Genomic DNA, 15,908 nt, shown 5'->3' on the forward strand with positions numbered 1-15,908 from the left:
ATTTGTATAATCAATCATCAAATGAAACATATAATAATATAATCTTCATAGTTATCATCACTCACAAAACCAACTTCATTCATATATTGGTAATGGCAGTTATTACAGATTCTGATAGTTTGCAAAATGAAAGAAAAGATTCAAGAAGATGGAGCTGCTGCAGGTGGAGGAGGTTTGAGAAGAGGCTGTAGCGCCTTCACAACTATGCTCATATTTGGTCTAAATTCAGCTTCGTATTGCACACACAATGCCGCCACCGCTGCTAGCTGCAATTCGCACAATAAAAACAGATTTGTTTGATTTAATACCAAGTCTTTCAAATGTTCCAAGGCATCATGAAGAGAGAATGTGAGAAGAGAGAGAGAGAGAGAGGTAGTAGGTACCTTAGCAACTGCTTTTGGAGGGTAATCCGCTTGTAGCTTGGGATCAATGCACTCTTTGACTTTATCTTCACTGAGTCTTGGTGTCGCCTAATAATAGCCAATAACATGAAATGATAAGGCAGGACAACATATTATTTTTATTTTTTTTAAAGAAGAATGGTCCAGCGTATGCACTCACCCAGGTGACAAGACTCTGTTGACCACGAGGCATGTTATTATCAACTGGTTTCCTCCCTGTCAGAAGTTCTAGAAGTACAACCCCAAAGCTGTACACATCGCTCTTCTGAGTTAATTGCCCAGTCATTGCGTATCTGCACATGGGGAAAAGATTAGGTGCTTCTTAAGACATTTTATACGCACACAAAACCAATAATGGGTACAAGAAATATTTACTCTGGAGCATGATAACCAAAAGTTCCCAAGACTCTGGTAGAGTGAAGACGAGCAGCGTTATCAGGCGATTGGTTAGAGAGATTGAAATCAGCAATCTTTGGTTTGTAGTCTTCGAAAAGAAGAACATTGCTTGATCTAATGTCTCTGTGGATCACAGGAGGCTGAGACTTCTCATGAAGGTATTCCAAACCCCTAGCTGCCTCAACTGCTATTTTCACCCGCGTTGTCCAGTCAAGTGTTGGACCTGGCTGTGCCCCTTGAACTCCCTTCCTACCTGTAATCGGACAAAGCAGGGAGTATATTTAGCAAGAGAATCTTAGAGTCGAAGAAGGTTATTATTACCATGCAAGACGTCATGCAACGATCCCATAGTTGCAAACTCATAAGCAAGGACGCGGAGCTTTCCATCAACACAAAAACCAAGCAATTGAACGAGATTCTCATGCTTCAGTCTAGACACCATGGAGACCTAAGTATTAACGTAGCAAGTTGAAAGAAGATGTAGTCAACACACACTTTATGTAAAAAAAGATGAACATGAAAGAAGATTAAATAACCTGACTCAAGAACTCGGAATCTGATTCAGCTTCAGGTGCGGCATCAAGTTTCTTGAGAGCAACAGCAACACCATCATTCAATGTGCCGTAGTACACTCTTCCGTAAGAGCCTTCACCAATGAGGGACTTTGATCCGAAATTATCAGTCTTTTCCTTGACCTCGTCCAAAGACAAGGCAGGGACCTCGATGGGAAGAGGTTCCTTGCGCACCTCAGGCTTTGCAACAGCTGGTGGCTTTGGATTCTTGTGATTTGCTACATACATGCATGAACAAAACATCAAATAGAAAACCATTACATGTTAGAATCACACCATACAAAAGATGAAGGAAACATTACCATCAGAATGATGATGCTGGTGAGAGGATTTCAAATGTTCCTCTTCATGAGAGTCTTGAATTTGACAAGTACAGCACATCCACTTGCACATCCTCATCGTTTCCTCCTGAAAGAGATGAAGGAAACTGAATATGGATGAAATAAGGAGATAGGAGCAAGATGTATCTACTACTATCACATCCTCATCTATCATCTATGATACTTGTAAATAGAGATCACGATGAGTGAGTGAGCTAGCAACAATGCAATTTCCAAAATCTATCAAATATCAAAAAATTCTCAATCAAAGGCACATGATCCAGCAGCCACCTAATGCATTGATCTGAGCATCTGCATGCAAAATCAAAATCAAAATCAAAATCAAAAGAGCCTCCTCCTCCTCCTCTTGCCGCCTGCCTTAAGCAATAATCAAATATTGAGAATATGCACAACATTTTCACAAATCAGAAACAAAATCCGGATGAGGATCTGCTCAAACAACGCAAACGTAATCTAAGAGAAACGCAAAGGGAAGATAGATGCGTCGAGGATTAGAAAGCATGAATCTGGAGAGAGAGAGAGAATGCGTTACCTGTCTAACCTCCGTGCCTCACCAACAAAACTCGCTGTGTCCTTCTCAATCTCTCTAGGATTCGTTGCGTAACGATCGTGAAAGAGAGAGAGAGAGAGAGAGAGAGGCTTGCTTGATGGAGACGACGAACGAGAAAAGAAAAGAGAGAAAAAGCCTTTTTGTGCGTTTATGCGGTTTTTCGTTTTCCCTTTTGCTTTTATTGAGAGCCTTAAAACGCGCCCTTTTCTCTTTCTCCTCGGTTTTGTTTGTTTGTTTCTCTTCATCATTTTGAAAACTCATTATATTTAAATCTTTTTTTTTTTTTTTACTTATAAAGTTTCCAAATAAGAGATAAATCGAATTATATATATAGGGTAGGCAGGCTCACCAGAAGAAAAAAAACAACGAATTTGCATATAATGATTGCTCTTTACAATGTCATTTCTTTCAAAACTTTTGAAGTGAACTAACTACAGAGATAAACTAAAGGCACAATGATATGATGATGATTTTGTGACCCCATATTGCACCTTGAAAACTATACTTGCATGTATCACCCACCTCTGTATTGACTGTTGTCTTCTCTGGTAAAAAAAAACAAACAAAAAGGATGAATGCTTCAATCATAAAGCAGGAAATCTTAACATCTTACCAAGGTCAGGTCATGCTTACCTTAACGAAAGCACTGATGCAGTTGTAGTGTGTACAAAGGAGGTCAATCAACTTCACTGAGACCTTGTAAGCATTACAAGTACAGGTTTTCACACCCATGTACAAAGGAGAAGCTGCATATAATACAAACAGATGCATGTCAAAAGACCGTATAGTTTAAGCAGACGCTGACCATGTGCGATCTAAAGACTAAAACCAACCAACCAACTTACCAAGTATTTTGGTCCCTTCATCATGCTCCTAGTGATCTTCCCCATACGTTAATCCATAGCTCCCAACCTTGATTAGGATGCTAAAACCTTGCAACTCTCAGGTTTTGACTAGGATGCTCAGAGCCATCTAACTGATCAAATCAGAATTAGAAATCATGGATAATGTATCAATAAGCCTAAGACCCATCAGATACCATTCTTTTCTTCTGTCCACTGAATTTCCTGCAAAATTGAGGCAATTTAGCAATGAGATACCATAAATAATTACCAATCTGCATTACAATGAAGGAGGAAAATACACAAACAGTATAAACTACTGTGAACATTGCAAAGAAAAAAGCTTGAGGAAACTATTACTACACTTTTCAAATTCAATAGAGAGAAAGAGTACAAAACCATATGTGATACGAAATCCAGAAGCAAAAGTGCTTCACTGATCTTCCTCTTCCTGAAAAGCCCCTTGATAAGGCTACAGAACGTTTCCATATCCGGACTGACACCTTTCTTCGTCATCTCCGAGAACAACTGAAAAGCCTTGTCCACTTTATCAGCAACGCAAAGGCTTTCAATCAGCATATTATATGTGCTACTGTAGTTACCCAACGTAACTGACAACGTTGCAACCTCCTCAAGAAGCGTAAGAGCCATCTCCAGCCTTTCACCTTTAATAAGATTATCAATCAGAAGCCTATATACAGAAACAAACGGGGCAGTATCATCCTTCGCTATCTCATCTAGAAGCCCAAGAGACTCTATAAACTCTTTACTGAATCCTTCAATGACTTTGCGGTATCCTGAAGCGTGTGTAGGCCAATGCGTCTGTTTCATTTCTTCTAAAAGCTTGTAAGCCACATCCAACACACCATGTTGGCAACAATGACCAATCAAAACCCTATAAGTAACATAGTTAGGAGCAACACCTTTGGAACCCATTCTCTCTAAGAGCTCAAGGCATGTCTCTATCTTACCAATCACTCCAAACCCATCGATCAAAGCCGTATACGTCACAACGTTTGGCTGACATCCATTCTCTTCCATCACTTTCATAAGCTTATAAGCTTCATCAGTCTTACCAACCTTGCACAAGCCATCAATCATCTCGGTGTATATAACCACGTTAGGCTTACAGCTGTCAAGCATCTTCGACAAAACCTTCGAGACTAAATCTTGCCGCTTCATTTTGAAATAACGATCAATCAAAGAGCTGTAAGTATATATGGTCGCGGTGAATCCATGCTCAGACATCTCAGTTTTCACTTCTTGCGCTTCCTCTAGCTTCCCTACTTTACAGAGTCCATCGATAAGAGCATCATACACAATCTCATTCGGCTCGCAACCTTCCATGGACATAGCGTCCAACAACTTACGAGCTTCCTCCACCCTATGCGACTTGCAGAAACCATCTACCAAAGCTCCGTACGTAACTACGTTTGGTCGCTCGCCATCGTGCTGCTCCGTGAAGTACATATCTACATCGGGAACATCTTTGCTACCACACATTCTCTCGAAAATCCGGCAAGCTTTCTCCGTCTGTCCAGCTTTGCAATGCCCATCGATCAAGGCAGAGTACGTAACGACGTTGGGGACACACCCTTCGGATATCATCACTTCAAACAGCTCATTCGCATAACCAACCTTATTAGCCTTAAGATAAGCATGGATAAGAGCAGTATACGTGACGACGTTAGGCTTACAACCAACGTTCCTCATCTCATCGAACCACTTGCGACCCTGTTCGATCAAGCCAGCTTTGCAGAAACTATCTACCATGATGGTATACGTGTAGACATCGGCAACAAGGCCACGAGTTTTCATCTCTTCAAACAGCAAAAACGCCATTTCCATTTTCGACGCGTTACATAAATAACCAAGGACTTTGGAATAGGTACTGTTGTCAGGTACAAATCCTTTACCGATCATTTCGCGGATGACACTGAACGCCTTCTCATACTTGCCAGCATTACAAAGACACCTCGTGAACCTGCTTACGTTAATCTTATTAAGAACAACTCCAGCAGCAAGCATCTCAGTATAAGCTTTCTCAGCCAACACCAAAAGATCAGAACTAAGCGAGTCTTCACCACCACCACAGATACTACCAATCAATATATTGTAGACAACATACCCTGGCGTGTGACCACACTGAACCATCTTTTTAAACAGTTTATACGCATACGAATGATCTCCCGTTGTGCAATAAGCATGCACAAGAGAATTAAAAACCTTGGGACTCGGATAACAACCTTCAATCATCATCATACTAAGCACCCTTTTACACCTCCCCAGCTGTTTTTTATTCAAGCATCCACACAGCAGAGTCGAATACGTCACCACATTCGGAAGACAGGAATCAGCTCTCATCCTATTCAAAAACTCCATAGCCTCTTCGAAAAGCGAAGCTTCGCACAGACCAGATATCAGTTTCGTGTAAAAGACTGCATCAGGCACAAACCTCTCAGCTTCCACCAACGCTAGAGCCTCCCTCCACTTCCCTGCTTTACATAGAGAATAAGCAAAGCAACGAAGCGTAAACCCATCGATACTCACGTTCGCAACCGACATCTCCCGATGAATTAAAGAAGCAGAGTCCAAACTACCAGCTTTCAAGAAAGCCTGGACCAAACAGTTATAAGTAGATCTCGAAGGTCTGAAACTAAAGTCCTTCAGCCTCCCTAGCTCCTCGAGAGCAACGCTGAAGGAGCCGTTCCTGCAGCGTCTCCTTATCAAGACGTTAAGAAACTCCCCCAGGGTCTCCTTGTCGTCTTCTCTGATCTGCTGGAGGAGCTCTTCAGGGACTTTTTCGTCATTGTCAGTTACAATCAAGTCTACTAGAGCGTTGTAGACGGGTGGTGTGTGCTTGTAACCTATCTGCCTACCTGCCCAAATGAAGAAGCTGATAACAGCGGAAGGTTTTTCTACCAAACGCAGCGCTTCGATTACTAAGCTCTCGGTAAGTTTCTCTCTGAACTGCCTAAGAAGCTTCTGGGATTTGCTCCCGAACACGTCTTCGCTATTAGAAATAGTATCTGCAATGGCTATGGCATCAATGGAGGGTGGTGATTCAGTTGTGGTCTTTCGAGAGTCAGCAAGAGAATCAAGCAGAAAGGTGTAGTCTTTAGTGAAACCCACCACTTCCAGCGGCTCGTTAGGTGAGAAAGGTTCGTCGAATCCGTACATTTCATCGGGCGGAGGAGTGGAGATAAACCTAGAGGTGAGATAACGGCTACAGGTGGATACTGTGTCGAGAAGAGAACGATTAAGAGATGAAGTGGTGGAGAATTGAATAAGAAGATGATGGGAACGAGAAAGAATGCATCTTACGATCATCGCGATCGAAAGAAATTTAGGGTTTAGAAGAGTGGTTCTGGGTTTATATGAAGAAGAAGAATGAACAAAAAAAAAAAAAAAAAAATCCGAGTCAAATATGAGAGGATGATGTGAACGAGTGAACCCACCTGATAGATGGAGAATCTTAGGGTTTAGGGTTTAAAAGATTGAACCCACCTGGTAAATGTAATAACTTTTTATTCACTAGTCTAATACCAACAATTGAAGAAAGAATAATTTTTTTATGCAAACCCAACCTTGCTGGAAGTTTTCAATCTAAATCTCAATTTTCTCTCTTTGAATTAGTTTATGCAAACCCAATTTGCTGCAAGTATCCAGTTTGAGTTTCATTTTTCAATCTCATTGACTTAGTTTCTCAATTCAAATTTTAACAAATAATGTGGATGGCATGAAAAAGTTGAATAAAATCTAGTTTGCAATCTGGGAAAATGGTAGTTACAAGAGTTTCGTGACAAATAATTCAAAAGTTTAACGCGTTATAATAAACGGAGAAGAAAGAATCCCACGTCAAAACAAAACTTGGTGGTCTGAGCAAAAGATAACCATGATGTGTTTATTGATTTTAATCTTGGCCTCTTCTCATCTTCTTCTTCTGTTTGTCTTCCGTGCGATATCTCTCACGTCTCTCCTCTCTGTTCCGCTTCTTAGATACTACCTCTTTCTTAGCCTTCTCTGCTTCGTATGCTTTCCTCTTCTCCTGCTCCTTTGCTTTCTTCTTGTTCGTCTGCGCATTTGTATCCACAGTTCCAAATCCATTGTTATTGACAAGAAGTGAGGATACCAATCCAACTTTTATGCATAGACACCACATGATAGTAGAAACATTACCTTGACTTTACTAATCAGCTTATAATGCTGGACGACAGCATGAGCTTTTCTTTCTTCCGGCTCCATAACTACAGCTCTCCTAGCATCTAAATCTGGTCTTTTTCGCGCTGGTTTGTTTTTGGGTTTGGAAGCAAACGGTAACTCTGCTTGTAGTTTCTTTGGAATCACCAATGGGTTGAACTTCTTTGTCTTCCTTTCGATCGGCTACAAACAAAAAATGGTACACAAATGAGACCATAAGTTGGGGGGGGAAACATCAACTTCCTCCTTGGGTTAAATCCTACACAATGTTAACGCATTTAATAGAGGCTTAGTTACCTTGTAGAGTGAATCCTTATTCACTGGAATAGGAATGTTATGCTCGCTACGGAGTTCCCTAAACGTTTTCATCCCTGTCCAGGTCTTATCGCGGGGCTGCAAGGCTGTAGTTAGAGGGTTGTAAAATTGTGGAACTTCCACTGGGGTCCAAGCCCTTAAGAAGACTATGTCGCTCATTTTTATTTGATCTTCAAAGGTACACCTTGCAATCCCTTCTTGGGCATTGTTATCGAGCATGTTTTTCCCAGCCTGACCAAAAAAAAAGGAATGCTATTAGCGAACCAGAGAGAGCTTTAAGCCAATGGGGAAACTAGGAACTGCAACAACAAGATCAAAAGCATGCGTACCTTTTTAACTTGTCCTCTAATGCCACTAACTGTCCGGACTGATGAACCTTCAAATCGAGCTATTTCAAGGTCAGAAGTGAACATGTCTTTTATAAATGCAGTATTCTTCTTGATCTTGCACGGGTGCCCAACCAGCTTGATTTTCTTTGCAATATGGGTTTGGTGATTATACTCAAGTACGACCGAGGTTGCTGTTATCCTAAATCCTGTCTGAAGAACAACACCAAGAGAGCCACACTCAGTGGGAAAGTAATACAATATATCTTTACGCGAGCAATAAACCAATAAAGTTCCCCTTAACGACTAACAAATATTAGACCACTAATTGATGAAACACGGAGGTTTCACAATATCTCAACAGTGACCAATGGACCATTATGGGTTGATATGGTAGCAAATTTACATGAGAAAACAGTCATTTTAGCTTTTGTCAATTAACATGCAAGTTCCAATTTTCAACGCAAACTTAGTATATGCATATGTTAGTATTGACTATTGGTAAGTCCACCTTAAACTCACACTACCCATTACATGAAGATGCACTTCGCTTTAACAAATACGTCTATCACAAAATAACAATCACACTCCAAAGGTAACTTAGGACCAAAACTCTAATCAACACAGTGCATTTGCATACCTGATTGCTTGACAAGTTTTGGAAAGCGACAAAGCCTGTGTTGGGTGGGACAAGAGGACCCCAGAACATAGCAAGGCAATGCATGTGTTCTGGAGTATACTTAAGCATTCGATGTCTGCCATTGCGATCTTCAATGGCGTATACAGGAATAGTCTGATAGCGTCTCCATCCAATAGATACAATAATGGGATCTCTTGTCTTTAGTACTTTCTTGTGCCACCTATGTTTCTTCAACCGGGCCTAAGGACAAAAACATATCATACAATAAGCAGTATTCAATATCAACTAGCTTTAAATAAGAAAAAAATGTTTCGTGATGAAATGAACTACTTAATTCAACTTTCTTCTAGGTCATAAAAGAGAAAATGGTCTCAGCCTTACCTGCATATATCCAGCACTATCCTCACCGAAACCAATACCTCCAATAAGAACTGGATGACACGGATCAAAGAAATCAACCATCTCATAAGGAACATTGTGAATCTCCAGCCGCAAGTATGTTCCAGTCCGGAATCCTTCTATCTCAATTCGAGTATCCTCGTCAAGATCATTGAGTTCCAGCAAATTCATCTGTTTTCTAATTTCAAGCTCCTCCTTCAACTGGGAAGCCAATAAAGTGAGTGAACAATACAGAATTAAAAAAATCTTTAGCAGGCAGGAACATTTACTTACTTTGTCAACGAATCCCGGTTCCTTGGCTTCACTATTACGGGGATTGATCCCATCACCATTATCATTGTCCTCATCCTCCAACTCCGATTTATCGCTTGTGCAATGAAGTTAAGGTTGAACAAAAAAGGTAACTTCTCAATGTGCAAACTAAAACAGAAGCATAAAACCAGATATGACAAATATAAAAGACATGCAGATGCAGTATATAAATTTTTGGCCTAATACAGATATGAATGACGCAAATGATATGGTGCTTAGAATAGTTAAATGATGACATTCAAGTAAAAAAGGATATTGTGCATCAAACTTTGCTCGGAGAGCCAGCTTTTTAAGCCTACGCTCAGCTGCTTCAACATCTTCATTTGTACCAGACTCCATGTTCTCATGGTCATTATGCTTTTCTCCTGTCTCTAGATCCTCAAAATCACCATAAAGTTCATCATCTTCTCCCTCATCGCCAGCAACTGAGTTTTTATTTCTCAGAGCAGCTTTTGACCAGTCACCAGTGGTAAAACGATCACGGATGTCCTCACAAACTTCTTTCTCTTTCCAATTCTTCAGGTTTCCATAATTTACAAATTTGGAACAATCCTCTGAGTTGACATGTCCCGCATCAAGTCCACCACCTAAGTTCTGGAAGTAGATGAAAAAAGAAAAGATAGTTCGAGCCAATTACATTCTAAGAATAAGAAATGATTACCAAACTTTGTATGGTCATGAATTGACAAACCTTGCTATGTTCTCCTTTTGGCTTAAAGAAGTCTTCATCATCACTAATTTCATTGTTCTCGTTTATCAAGGCAGTAGCTGATGATGCTGATGCACCATACACAATTTGCATCAAGTTCGGGTTCTTCTTTCTGCCCTTTTCTTTTAAGGGTTCTTTCCATTTTGATATGTTACCAAGGACCTTATCTTCTGATTCCTCAACATCATCTTCATCTGAGTCCTGAGAATCGGAAACAGATTCATCTTCCCCATCTTCATCTTCATTTCCGTCAGATTCAGCATCTTCTGCTTCCTCATCATCATCATCACCATCTTCATCTGAGTCCTGCGTCATAACAAACGGTAAAGCTGGCAAGTTAGACATGAAGATGCTGTTTGAATAATAGAAGCATTACGAAAAATCAGATCAAGCAAAGAAATTTCAATTGCATCACTCACATCAACCTCATCCTTGAAGATAGCTTTCCTCCTCAGCCTTCCACCACGGAGCTCGGTTTTCTCCTTAATTTTACCGTCATTACTATCTACATCCATTTCATGATCATCAACATCATCATCAGACTGAGATTCCTCTGATGACTCAGCGTCAGAACCTTCCGGTGACGATTGCGCATCTGCCTCAAGTTTTCTTTCCGAGCTGGCACTAGTCTTTTTGCCAAATAAATTAATGAAAGTCTTATCCAATTTCTCATCAACAGAATATTTTGTGTTCTGCAACGACTTCACCAAATCCTCACCAACATCCTTGCCCCTTCCTGCCAAGAGAAAAAATGTCATTCAACTCATTACTGAGATAAAGCATAAAGCGAGTAAAATGCAAGAATGCAAGATGCTGGAAAACCCTTAATTACCTTTATTAGCAGGTTCTCCATTTTCTTCATCGGTTTTAGAGTACTGAACAAGGTGATCATTTATGTTGATGTAAACAGCATCTTTGTCATACAAAAGATCTCCAATCCCGGACATAGGAGCATAGAAAAGCTTTTCTCTGTCCCTCAGCCCCTTTTTCTTGGCAGCTGAGGGTAAAGGACAAGGATCAGGTAAGGCAGTCACCCCAGCTAAACTATAGTCACCAACTCCAGCAATGTGAACCTGATAATCATAAGAACTTATATCAGATGCATGTTAAACATGAAAAGAAAGGTCCATTGCAAGGGTTAAGACAACATTTTCAGCATAACAGCAAACATTTACATCAAGAAGCAGAGTGCATACAAATTTATGCTACTACATTAATGAAGACCCAACAAATGCTATCAAATCATCTCATTTCTTGGCTCAATTACAATTGATCTTTTACCCGGGATTTATTGAGGGTTTTGCCACAGAACTGCTAAGCACACAAAATAATAGAGAAACATCTGATGTCATACCTTCATCCCTTTCTTCAAGTTACAACCACGAAGGTAACCATACAATGTGATATTCCTATCGCATTTCTTATCCATCTGAACTTTCTCGGGAGGGGTAACATCTTCCAGACGATCAGCCAACACATAAGGATGTGATGTTCTCCATGACAACGGATGAAACTTGATGACAGATATAAAGCGGGACAAGTTAAGAACTTCACGTTGTGAATACCTGAGAATAAAAGATACATCAAAGGTGAACCTCAAGAATTGCTTGTACATGCTATAAATGTAGATACTTACTTCCCATGAATGAGACCAGATAAATAGAACAATTTAGCTCCATTATAAATCTCAGTCCAGAAACGATGCTTGAGACGTTGCTTTGTCTTCCTCAACTTCTTCACATCCTTGAACTTATCCAGATGAGTGAGGACTCCCATAACTTTAGGGAATCCATGCACTTGCATAATATTTAGGAACTCAAAGGTTTCCTGCGAATCAAACAGATTAAAAGACAGTTTACTTACCACATTATCTAGGCCAGAGAGAGGTCAAGCTTCATGAAGCACATTATATTAACAAAAGAATAGTCAGTGGTCTCTCACCATCTCGAAACCATAACTACCGTCTATGAGAAGTATAGCTAGATCAGCAACCTTGGCACAATCAATCATCCCATTGATATCATTAGGGCACTCCACAAACTGTATCCGTTTCTTCTTACCTAAAATACATGACCAGCCAAACATGAGAAGAAGAATAAAACCATACCCTAAAAATTAAAAGAACAAATGTAGCACGAACCTTGAACAATGGTAATAGGTCCTCGAACCTCGGGCACATTCTGGTGCGTAAAATGCTTAACAAGGGACTTAATCACTAAAGACTTTCCAACCTACAGTAAACAGATACCATCAACACATCTGAAGGAAAAAAAAAAAAAAAAAAAAAAAACTTAATCAAAGAGTGTTTATAAGAAACACAGTACCCCTGGGGGCCCTTGAACAACGACGACGAAAGGAGGAGGTTCTCCGTAAGTACGATCAGCAGTCGGAAGATGAATCCGCCGCTGCTCCTTCTCCACAGCTCGAATCTTCAAACGCTTCGCCTTAACAACCGACCTAACGCTAAACGCCTGCAGATTCAAAAGTTAAACTCAGCTCTTCCGTAAACATAGATTATCGAATTCGAAGATATATTGACATGAGATGAGCTGAGAGGAACTCACTCTAGGGTTTGGCTGCTTGTTATCCGCGACGCCGCGCTTCTTCTTGTCAATCTCAGATTTCTTCCGCATCGTAGGACCCGATTTGCGCATCCTGTGGGACTTCTGCGACGACATCAAATCGTCGGCGGCCATGGCGTAGGCTGGGAAGAAGATGAAGTGAGGTTTTTGGTAAAGAAGCAAAACCCTCGTCTATAAAACCAAGCTATATATAATAAGATCATAGAAGCGGTTCAACCGAACAAACCGGATTATCCTAATTTTATATCGGTTAAATTTGGCGTTCTACATTCATACCGGTTTGGTTTAATTAACATTCTATACATTCCGGTTCGGTTTAATTTGATACCAGTGAAGCTTTCTCTCTCGGACCTTTCTCATCAGCCAATTTCAAGATTGAAGACGGGAGAGAGAGAGAGAGAGAGAGAGAGCTTGAAGGAGGAGGACGAAGCATTCGAAAAAAAAGAATCTCTCTTTCGTCTTCCTGAGCTCGTCTGAATGAATCGTCACGCGCTTGCCCTCAAATTCCACTCCTTCTCTCCTCAGTATGCGTTATCCCTCTCCAATCTCACCCTCCAAAGCCCTAATCCTCTCCAATTTCGAGTTCCGAATGTGAGCAGCAGTCCCGTATCTCTCCGATCCCGGAGCAGCGCCGCCGATGTATCCCCCGTTAGATACACGGATGTCTCCTCCTCCTCCTCCATCGGCTCGCTCGGGGGGACCGGAGGTGTGGTGGTGGCGGAGAAACCTATCGATGTCGCAACTCTGGGTAATCTCTGCGTCGACATTGTTCTCAGTGTTGACGAATTGCCCCCGAATTCTCGCGGAGAACGCAAGGCGCTCATGGACGAGCTCTCTCTTTCTCCCCCAGATAAGGTTTGGTGATAAAGTGAAACACTTTGTGTTTGTTCTTGGTGTTATTAGTGAAGGTTTTTGTTTTGTTTTTGGTTATAGAAATATTGGGAAGCAGGTGGGAACTGTAACATGGCTATAGCAGCTGCTAGACTTGGGCTTCAGTGTGTTGCTATTGGTCACGTGGGGGATGAGATATACGGAGAGTTTCTTCTAGATGTGCTTCATGAAGAGGGGATAGGTACGGTTGCGTTGGATGGAGAAGCAGCAAATGCCAAAGACGCCAGCTCGTTCTGTGAAACTCTTATTTGCTGGGTTCTTGTGGATCCTCTCCAGAGGCATGGGTTTTGCAGGTAACTGCTTTAACTGAAAATGCCTCTCATGAAAACTCGAATGTTCGTTCTTTGAACTTTGATTGTAGTGGTTTGTGTGGGACGACAGTGTCTAATAATAGATAATGAATGCATAAACCTGCCATCTAGAATAGGAGGTCTCATATAAATAGAGCTCTTTTGTAATGAATGCTGCAGACTAATCAGATTGTTTTTTGTTATCGGAAAGCGATATTTCACTCGCTTATAGTTTTTCTTAATGCCTATGCATAAGAACGTATGGCTTTCTTGTTTAGACATCTAGTTTCTCTTAGAGATACAAACTCTAGTGGGGTGATCTTGTCATACTTGCTTATGCTTCCAGTATGATTCCATTTTTCCTGAATTCTTCTTCTACTAGAGTCTGTTTTTATTCCTTTTCTTATCTCTGTATGTGAATCGAAATCTTGGAGGTGATTTCATTGAACTTACTCCCGAATACTGTTTATTTCTTTTAAGCACCTGGATTTTGTTACTAGGGGTACTTACGTCTGTGGTTGTTTCTCTTTTTTTTAGTCGAGCCGACTTCAAGGAGGAACCTGCTTTTAGTTGGATAACTGACATATCTGATGAAGTAAAGATGGCAATCAGGCAGTCGAAAGTTATTTTCTGCAATGGTTATGACTTTGACGATTTCAGCCCTAGCTTTATAATGTCAACGATAGACTACGCTACCAAAGTTGGGACAGCTATCTTCTTTGATCCTGGACCACGGGGAAAGAGTCTTTCCAAGGGAACTCCTGATGAGCGCAGAGCACTTTCTCATTTCTTTAGAATGAGTGATGTTCTTCTACTAACTTCTGAGGAGGTAAAGTGCTTCTGTGATTACAATATGGTGATTAGTATAAGTTAAACTGATCAAGTTATTGCTGACATGTTTAATGAATTGCTCAGGCCGAGTCTCTAACTGGCATCAAGAACCCTGTAAAAGCAGGACAAGAAATTCTGAGAAATGGGAAGGGAACAAAGTGGGTGATTGTAAAAATGGGCCCAAAAGGTTCAGTTCTAGTGACCAAATCCAGTGTCTCAGTGGCACCTGCGTTTAAGGTACCTGCTTACAAAACATCTGATCTCTCATATTCACATCAAGTTTATATGTATCATAGTCATAGAGTAAGTTTATGTAATGTTCTTAATCTTTCTACAATCATATGATCAGGTGGAGGTGGTTGATACTGTTGGATGTGGAGATAGTTTTGTGGCTGCGATTGCATTGGGCTATATACGCGACATGCCGCTTGTTAACACCTTGACGATTGCAAACGCGGTTGGAGCAGCAACTGCAATGGGGTGTGGAGCAGGTAGAAACGTTGCAAAAAGGCATCACGTGGTGGATCTCATAAAGGCGTCGAAACTCAACGATGAAGAAAGCTTGTTAAAAGAACTACTCGCCGAAAACCCGGAAACTCCTAAAGTCAATCTTCTTTCAAAAGGGATGAGAAAGGAGGGAAGCAACAAGCAGCAGATAGAAATCATCTCTATGGAAAAAGTGGTTTCTGAGTTGCTTCCAGAGCTTGAACTTGGGAGGTGTTGTGTAAAGGCTTCGTCTTGATGCATTTGAAACATTGATCGCTCACAAGATTCGCGGGGAAACTTGTAATAAAGAAGTGGAGAACCTTTTCAGCTGACTGGATGAAGAAATCTTGGGTAATTGATTGTTTGGCTATTTTTGTGTGGGAACAACCCTCAAGGAAGATATGAAAGTGAAGTTGATCTTCTTGCAACAGAAAGAGGATAATAGTTCATCATCATAAAGAGAAGTTTAGTATATTTTTTTGATGTTTGTTTTCTGTTATTGTGTAACGTCTGTTAAAATGACATTGTTGGTCGGTATTTTGTAGGAATTTGAATGTTACATATTCAGGAAATCAGACGAACAGAAAACAAAGTTGTTCAAGAGTTTTATTTCTATTTTAAGTATTTTTTTCATAATTTCATCCAGTAGCGTTGAAGGAATGAAACCCAACATCTCTAAAAGATTAATGTGATTGGGACTAATCGATCTCAGCTATTTTTAGTAACGTGTGACTGAGTTAAATGGTGGTAAGGAAGCCAGATTCAGCAATTTAGCCGCAGGAAACAGAAATAGATGGAGCTTCACCGCTGCTAGTGACTGGCTTT

At 40.6% G+C, this 15,908-nt stretch overlaps 4 protein-coding genes across 7 annotated transcripts; 1 reads left to right on the plus strand and 3 right to left on the minus strand.

Moving 5' to 3' along the window:
• Positions 1–14: 14 nt before the first annotated feature.
• Positions 15–2,428, minus strand: LOC106400645 (PTI1-like tyrosine-protein kinase 1). Of its 2 annotated transcripts, XM_022703331.2 has the most exons (9): positions 2,243–2,418; positions 1,981–2,001; positions 1,672–1,777; positions 1,334–1,587; positions 1,119–1,245; positions 777–1,050; positions 562–694; positions 384–470; positions 15–266 (listed from the first exon to the last, which is right to left on the minus strand). In XM_022703331.2, the coding sequence occupies exons 3-9, from the start codon at positions 1,766–1,768 to the stop codon at positions 141–143; spliced, it is 1,098 nt and encodes a 365-aa protein (XP_022559052.1). In that variant the 5' UTR covers positions 1,769–1,777; positions 1,981–2,001; positions 2,243–2,418; the 3' UTR covers positions 15–140. The 2 variants fall into 2 exon arrangements, with proteins under 2 accessions (XP_022559052.1, XP_013696459.1); XM_013841005.3 differs by lacking the exon at positions 1,981–2,001 and having other exon boundaries at positions 2,243–2,428.
• A 187-nt stretch (positions 2,429–2,615) lies between these two features.
• LOC106397195 (pentatricopeptide repeat-containing protein At1g06710, mitochondrial) lies at positions 2,616–6,618 on the minus strand. 3 transcript variants are annotated; one of them, XM_013837770.3, is made up of 4 exons: positions 3,502–6,618; positions 3,106–3,327; positions 2,894–3,006; positions 2,616–2,805 (listed from the first exon to the last, which is right to left on the minus strand). In XM_013837770.3, exons 1-2 carry the CDS (start codon positions 6,430–6,432, stop codon positions 3,292–3,294), a joined length of 2,967 nt encoding a protein of 988 aa, XP_013693224.2. In that variant the 5' UTR covers positions 6,433–6,618; the 3' UTR covers positions 2,616–2,805; positions 2,894–3,006; positions 3,106–3,291. The 3 variants fall into 3 exon arrangements, with proteins under 3 accessions (XP_013693224.2, XP_048613791.1, XP_022559389.2); XM_048757834.1 differs by having other exon boundaries at positions 2,616–2,800; positions 3,106–6,618; XM_022703668.2 differs by having other exon boundaries at positions 3,106–6,618.
• Positions 6,619–6,847: 229 nt separating this feature from the next.
• Positions 6,848–12,775, minus strand: LOC106399607 (ribosome biogenesis protein bms1-like). Its single transcript, XM_013840073.3, has 17 exons — positions 12,568–12,775; positions 12,328–12,474; positions 12,144–12,234; positions 11,945–12,063; positions 11,640–11,830; positions 11,358–11,568; positions 10,836–11,076; positions 10,423–10,739; positions 9,986–10,309; positions 9,551–9,888; positions 9,256–9,352; positions 8,965–9,183; positions 8,584–8,823; positions 7,947–8,156; positions 7,600–7,848; positions 7,282–7,485; positions 6,848–7,177 (listed from the first exon to the last, which is right to left on the minus strand). Exons 1-17 carry the CDS (start codon positions 12,697–12,699, stop codon positions 7,016–7,018), a joined length of 3,492 nt encoding a protein of 1,163 aa, XP_013695527.1. The 5' UTR covers positions 12,700–12,775; the 3' UTR covers positions 6,848–7,015.
• A 144-nt stretch (positions 12,776–12,919) lies between these two features.
• Positions 12,920–15,719, plus strand: LOC106399609 (fructokinase-1-like). The gene is made up of 5 exons (XM_013840075.3): positions 12,920–13,440; positions 13,519–13,769; positions 14,304–14,595; positions 14,682–14,834; positions 14,947–15,719. The coding sequence occupies exons 1-5, from the start codon at positions 13,063–13,065 to the stop codon at positions 15,337–15,339; spliced, it is 1,467 nt and encodes a 488-aa protein (XP_013695529.2). The 5' UTR covers positions 12,920–13,062; the 3' UTR covers positions 15,340–15,719.
• Positions 15,720–15,908: the final 189 nt, after the last annotated feature.

The sequence above is a fragment of the Brassica napus genome, chromosome C5, assembly GCF_020379485.1.
Source record: "Brassica napus cultivar Da-Ae chromosome C5, Da-Ae, whole genome shotgun sequence".
Taxonomy (NCBI): domain Eukaryota; kingdom Viridiplantae; phylum Streptophyta; class Magnoliopsida; order Brassicales; family Brassicaceae; genus Brassica; species Brassica napus.

Bases quoted from the DNA above. Each gene is read 5' to 3' on its own strand.
- LOC106400645 (XM_013841005.3), bottom strand. From the start codon at position 1,768: ATGAGGATGTGCAAGTGGATGTGCTGTACTTGTCAAATTCAAGACTCT. The intron at 1,588-1,671 runs GTAATGTTTCCT...GCATGTATGTAG, and splicing joins CCAGCATCATCATTCTGATG to CAAATCACAAGAATCCAAAG. The intron at 1,246-1,333 runs GTTATTTAATCT...GTTAATACTTAG, and splicing joins ATTCCGAGTTCTTGAGTCAG to GTCTCCATGGTGTCTAGACT.
- LOC106397195 (XM_048757834.1), bottom strand. From the start codon at position 6,432: ATGATCGTAAGATGCATTCTTTCTCGTTCCCATCATCTTCTTATTCAA.
- LOC106399607 (XM_013840073.3), bottom strand. From the start codon at position 12,699: ATGGCCGCCGACGATTTGATGTCGTCGCAGAAGTCCCACAGGATGCGC. The intron at 11,569-11,639 runs GTAAGTATCTAC...TTTTATTCTCAG, and splicing joins TCTGGTCTCATTCATGGGAA to GTATTCACAACGTGAAGTTC. The intron at 11,077-11,357 runs GTATGACATCAG...TATGATTATCAG, and splicing joins ACTTGAAGAAAGGGATGAAG to GTTCACATTGCTGGAGTTGG.
- LOC106399609 (XM_013840075.3), top strand. From the start codon at position 13,063: ATGAATCGTCACGCGCTTGCCCTCAAATTCCACTCCTTCTCTCCTCAG. The intron at 14,596-14,681 runs GTAAAGTGCTTC...TGAATTGCTCAG, and splicing joins TTCTACTAACTTCTGAGGAG to GCCGAGTCTCTAACTGGCAT. The intron at 14,835-14,946 runs GTACCTGCTTAC...TCATATGATCAG, and splicing joins CAGTGGCACCTGCGTTTAAG to GTGGAGGTGGTTGATACTGT.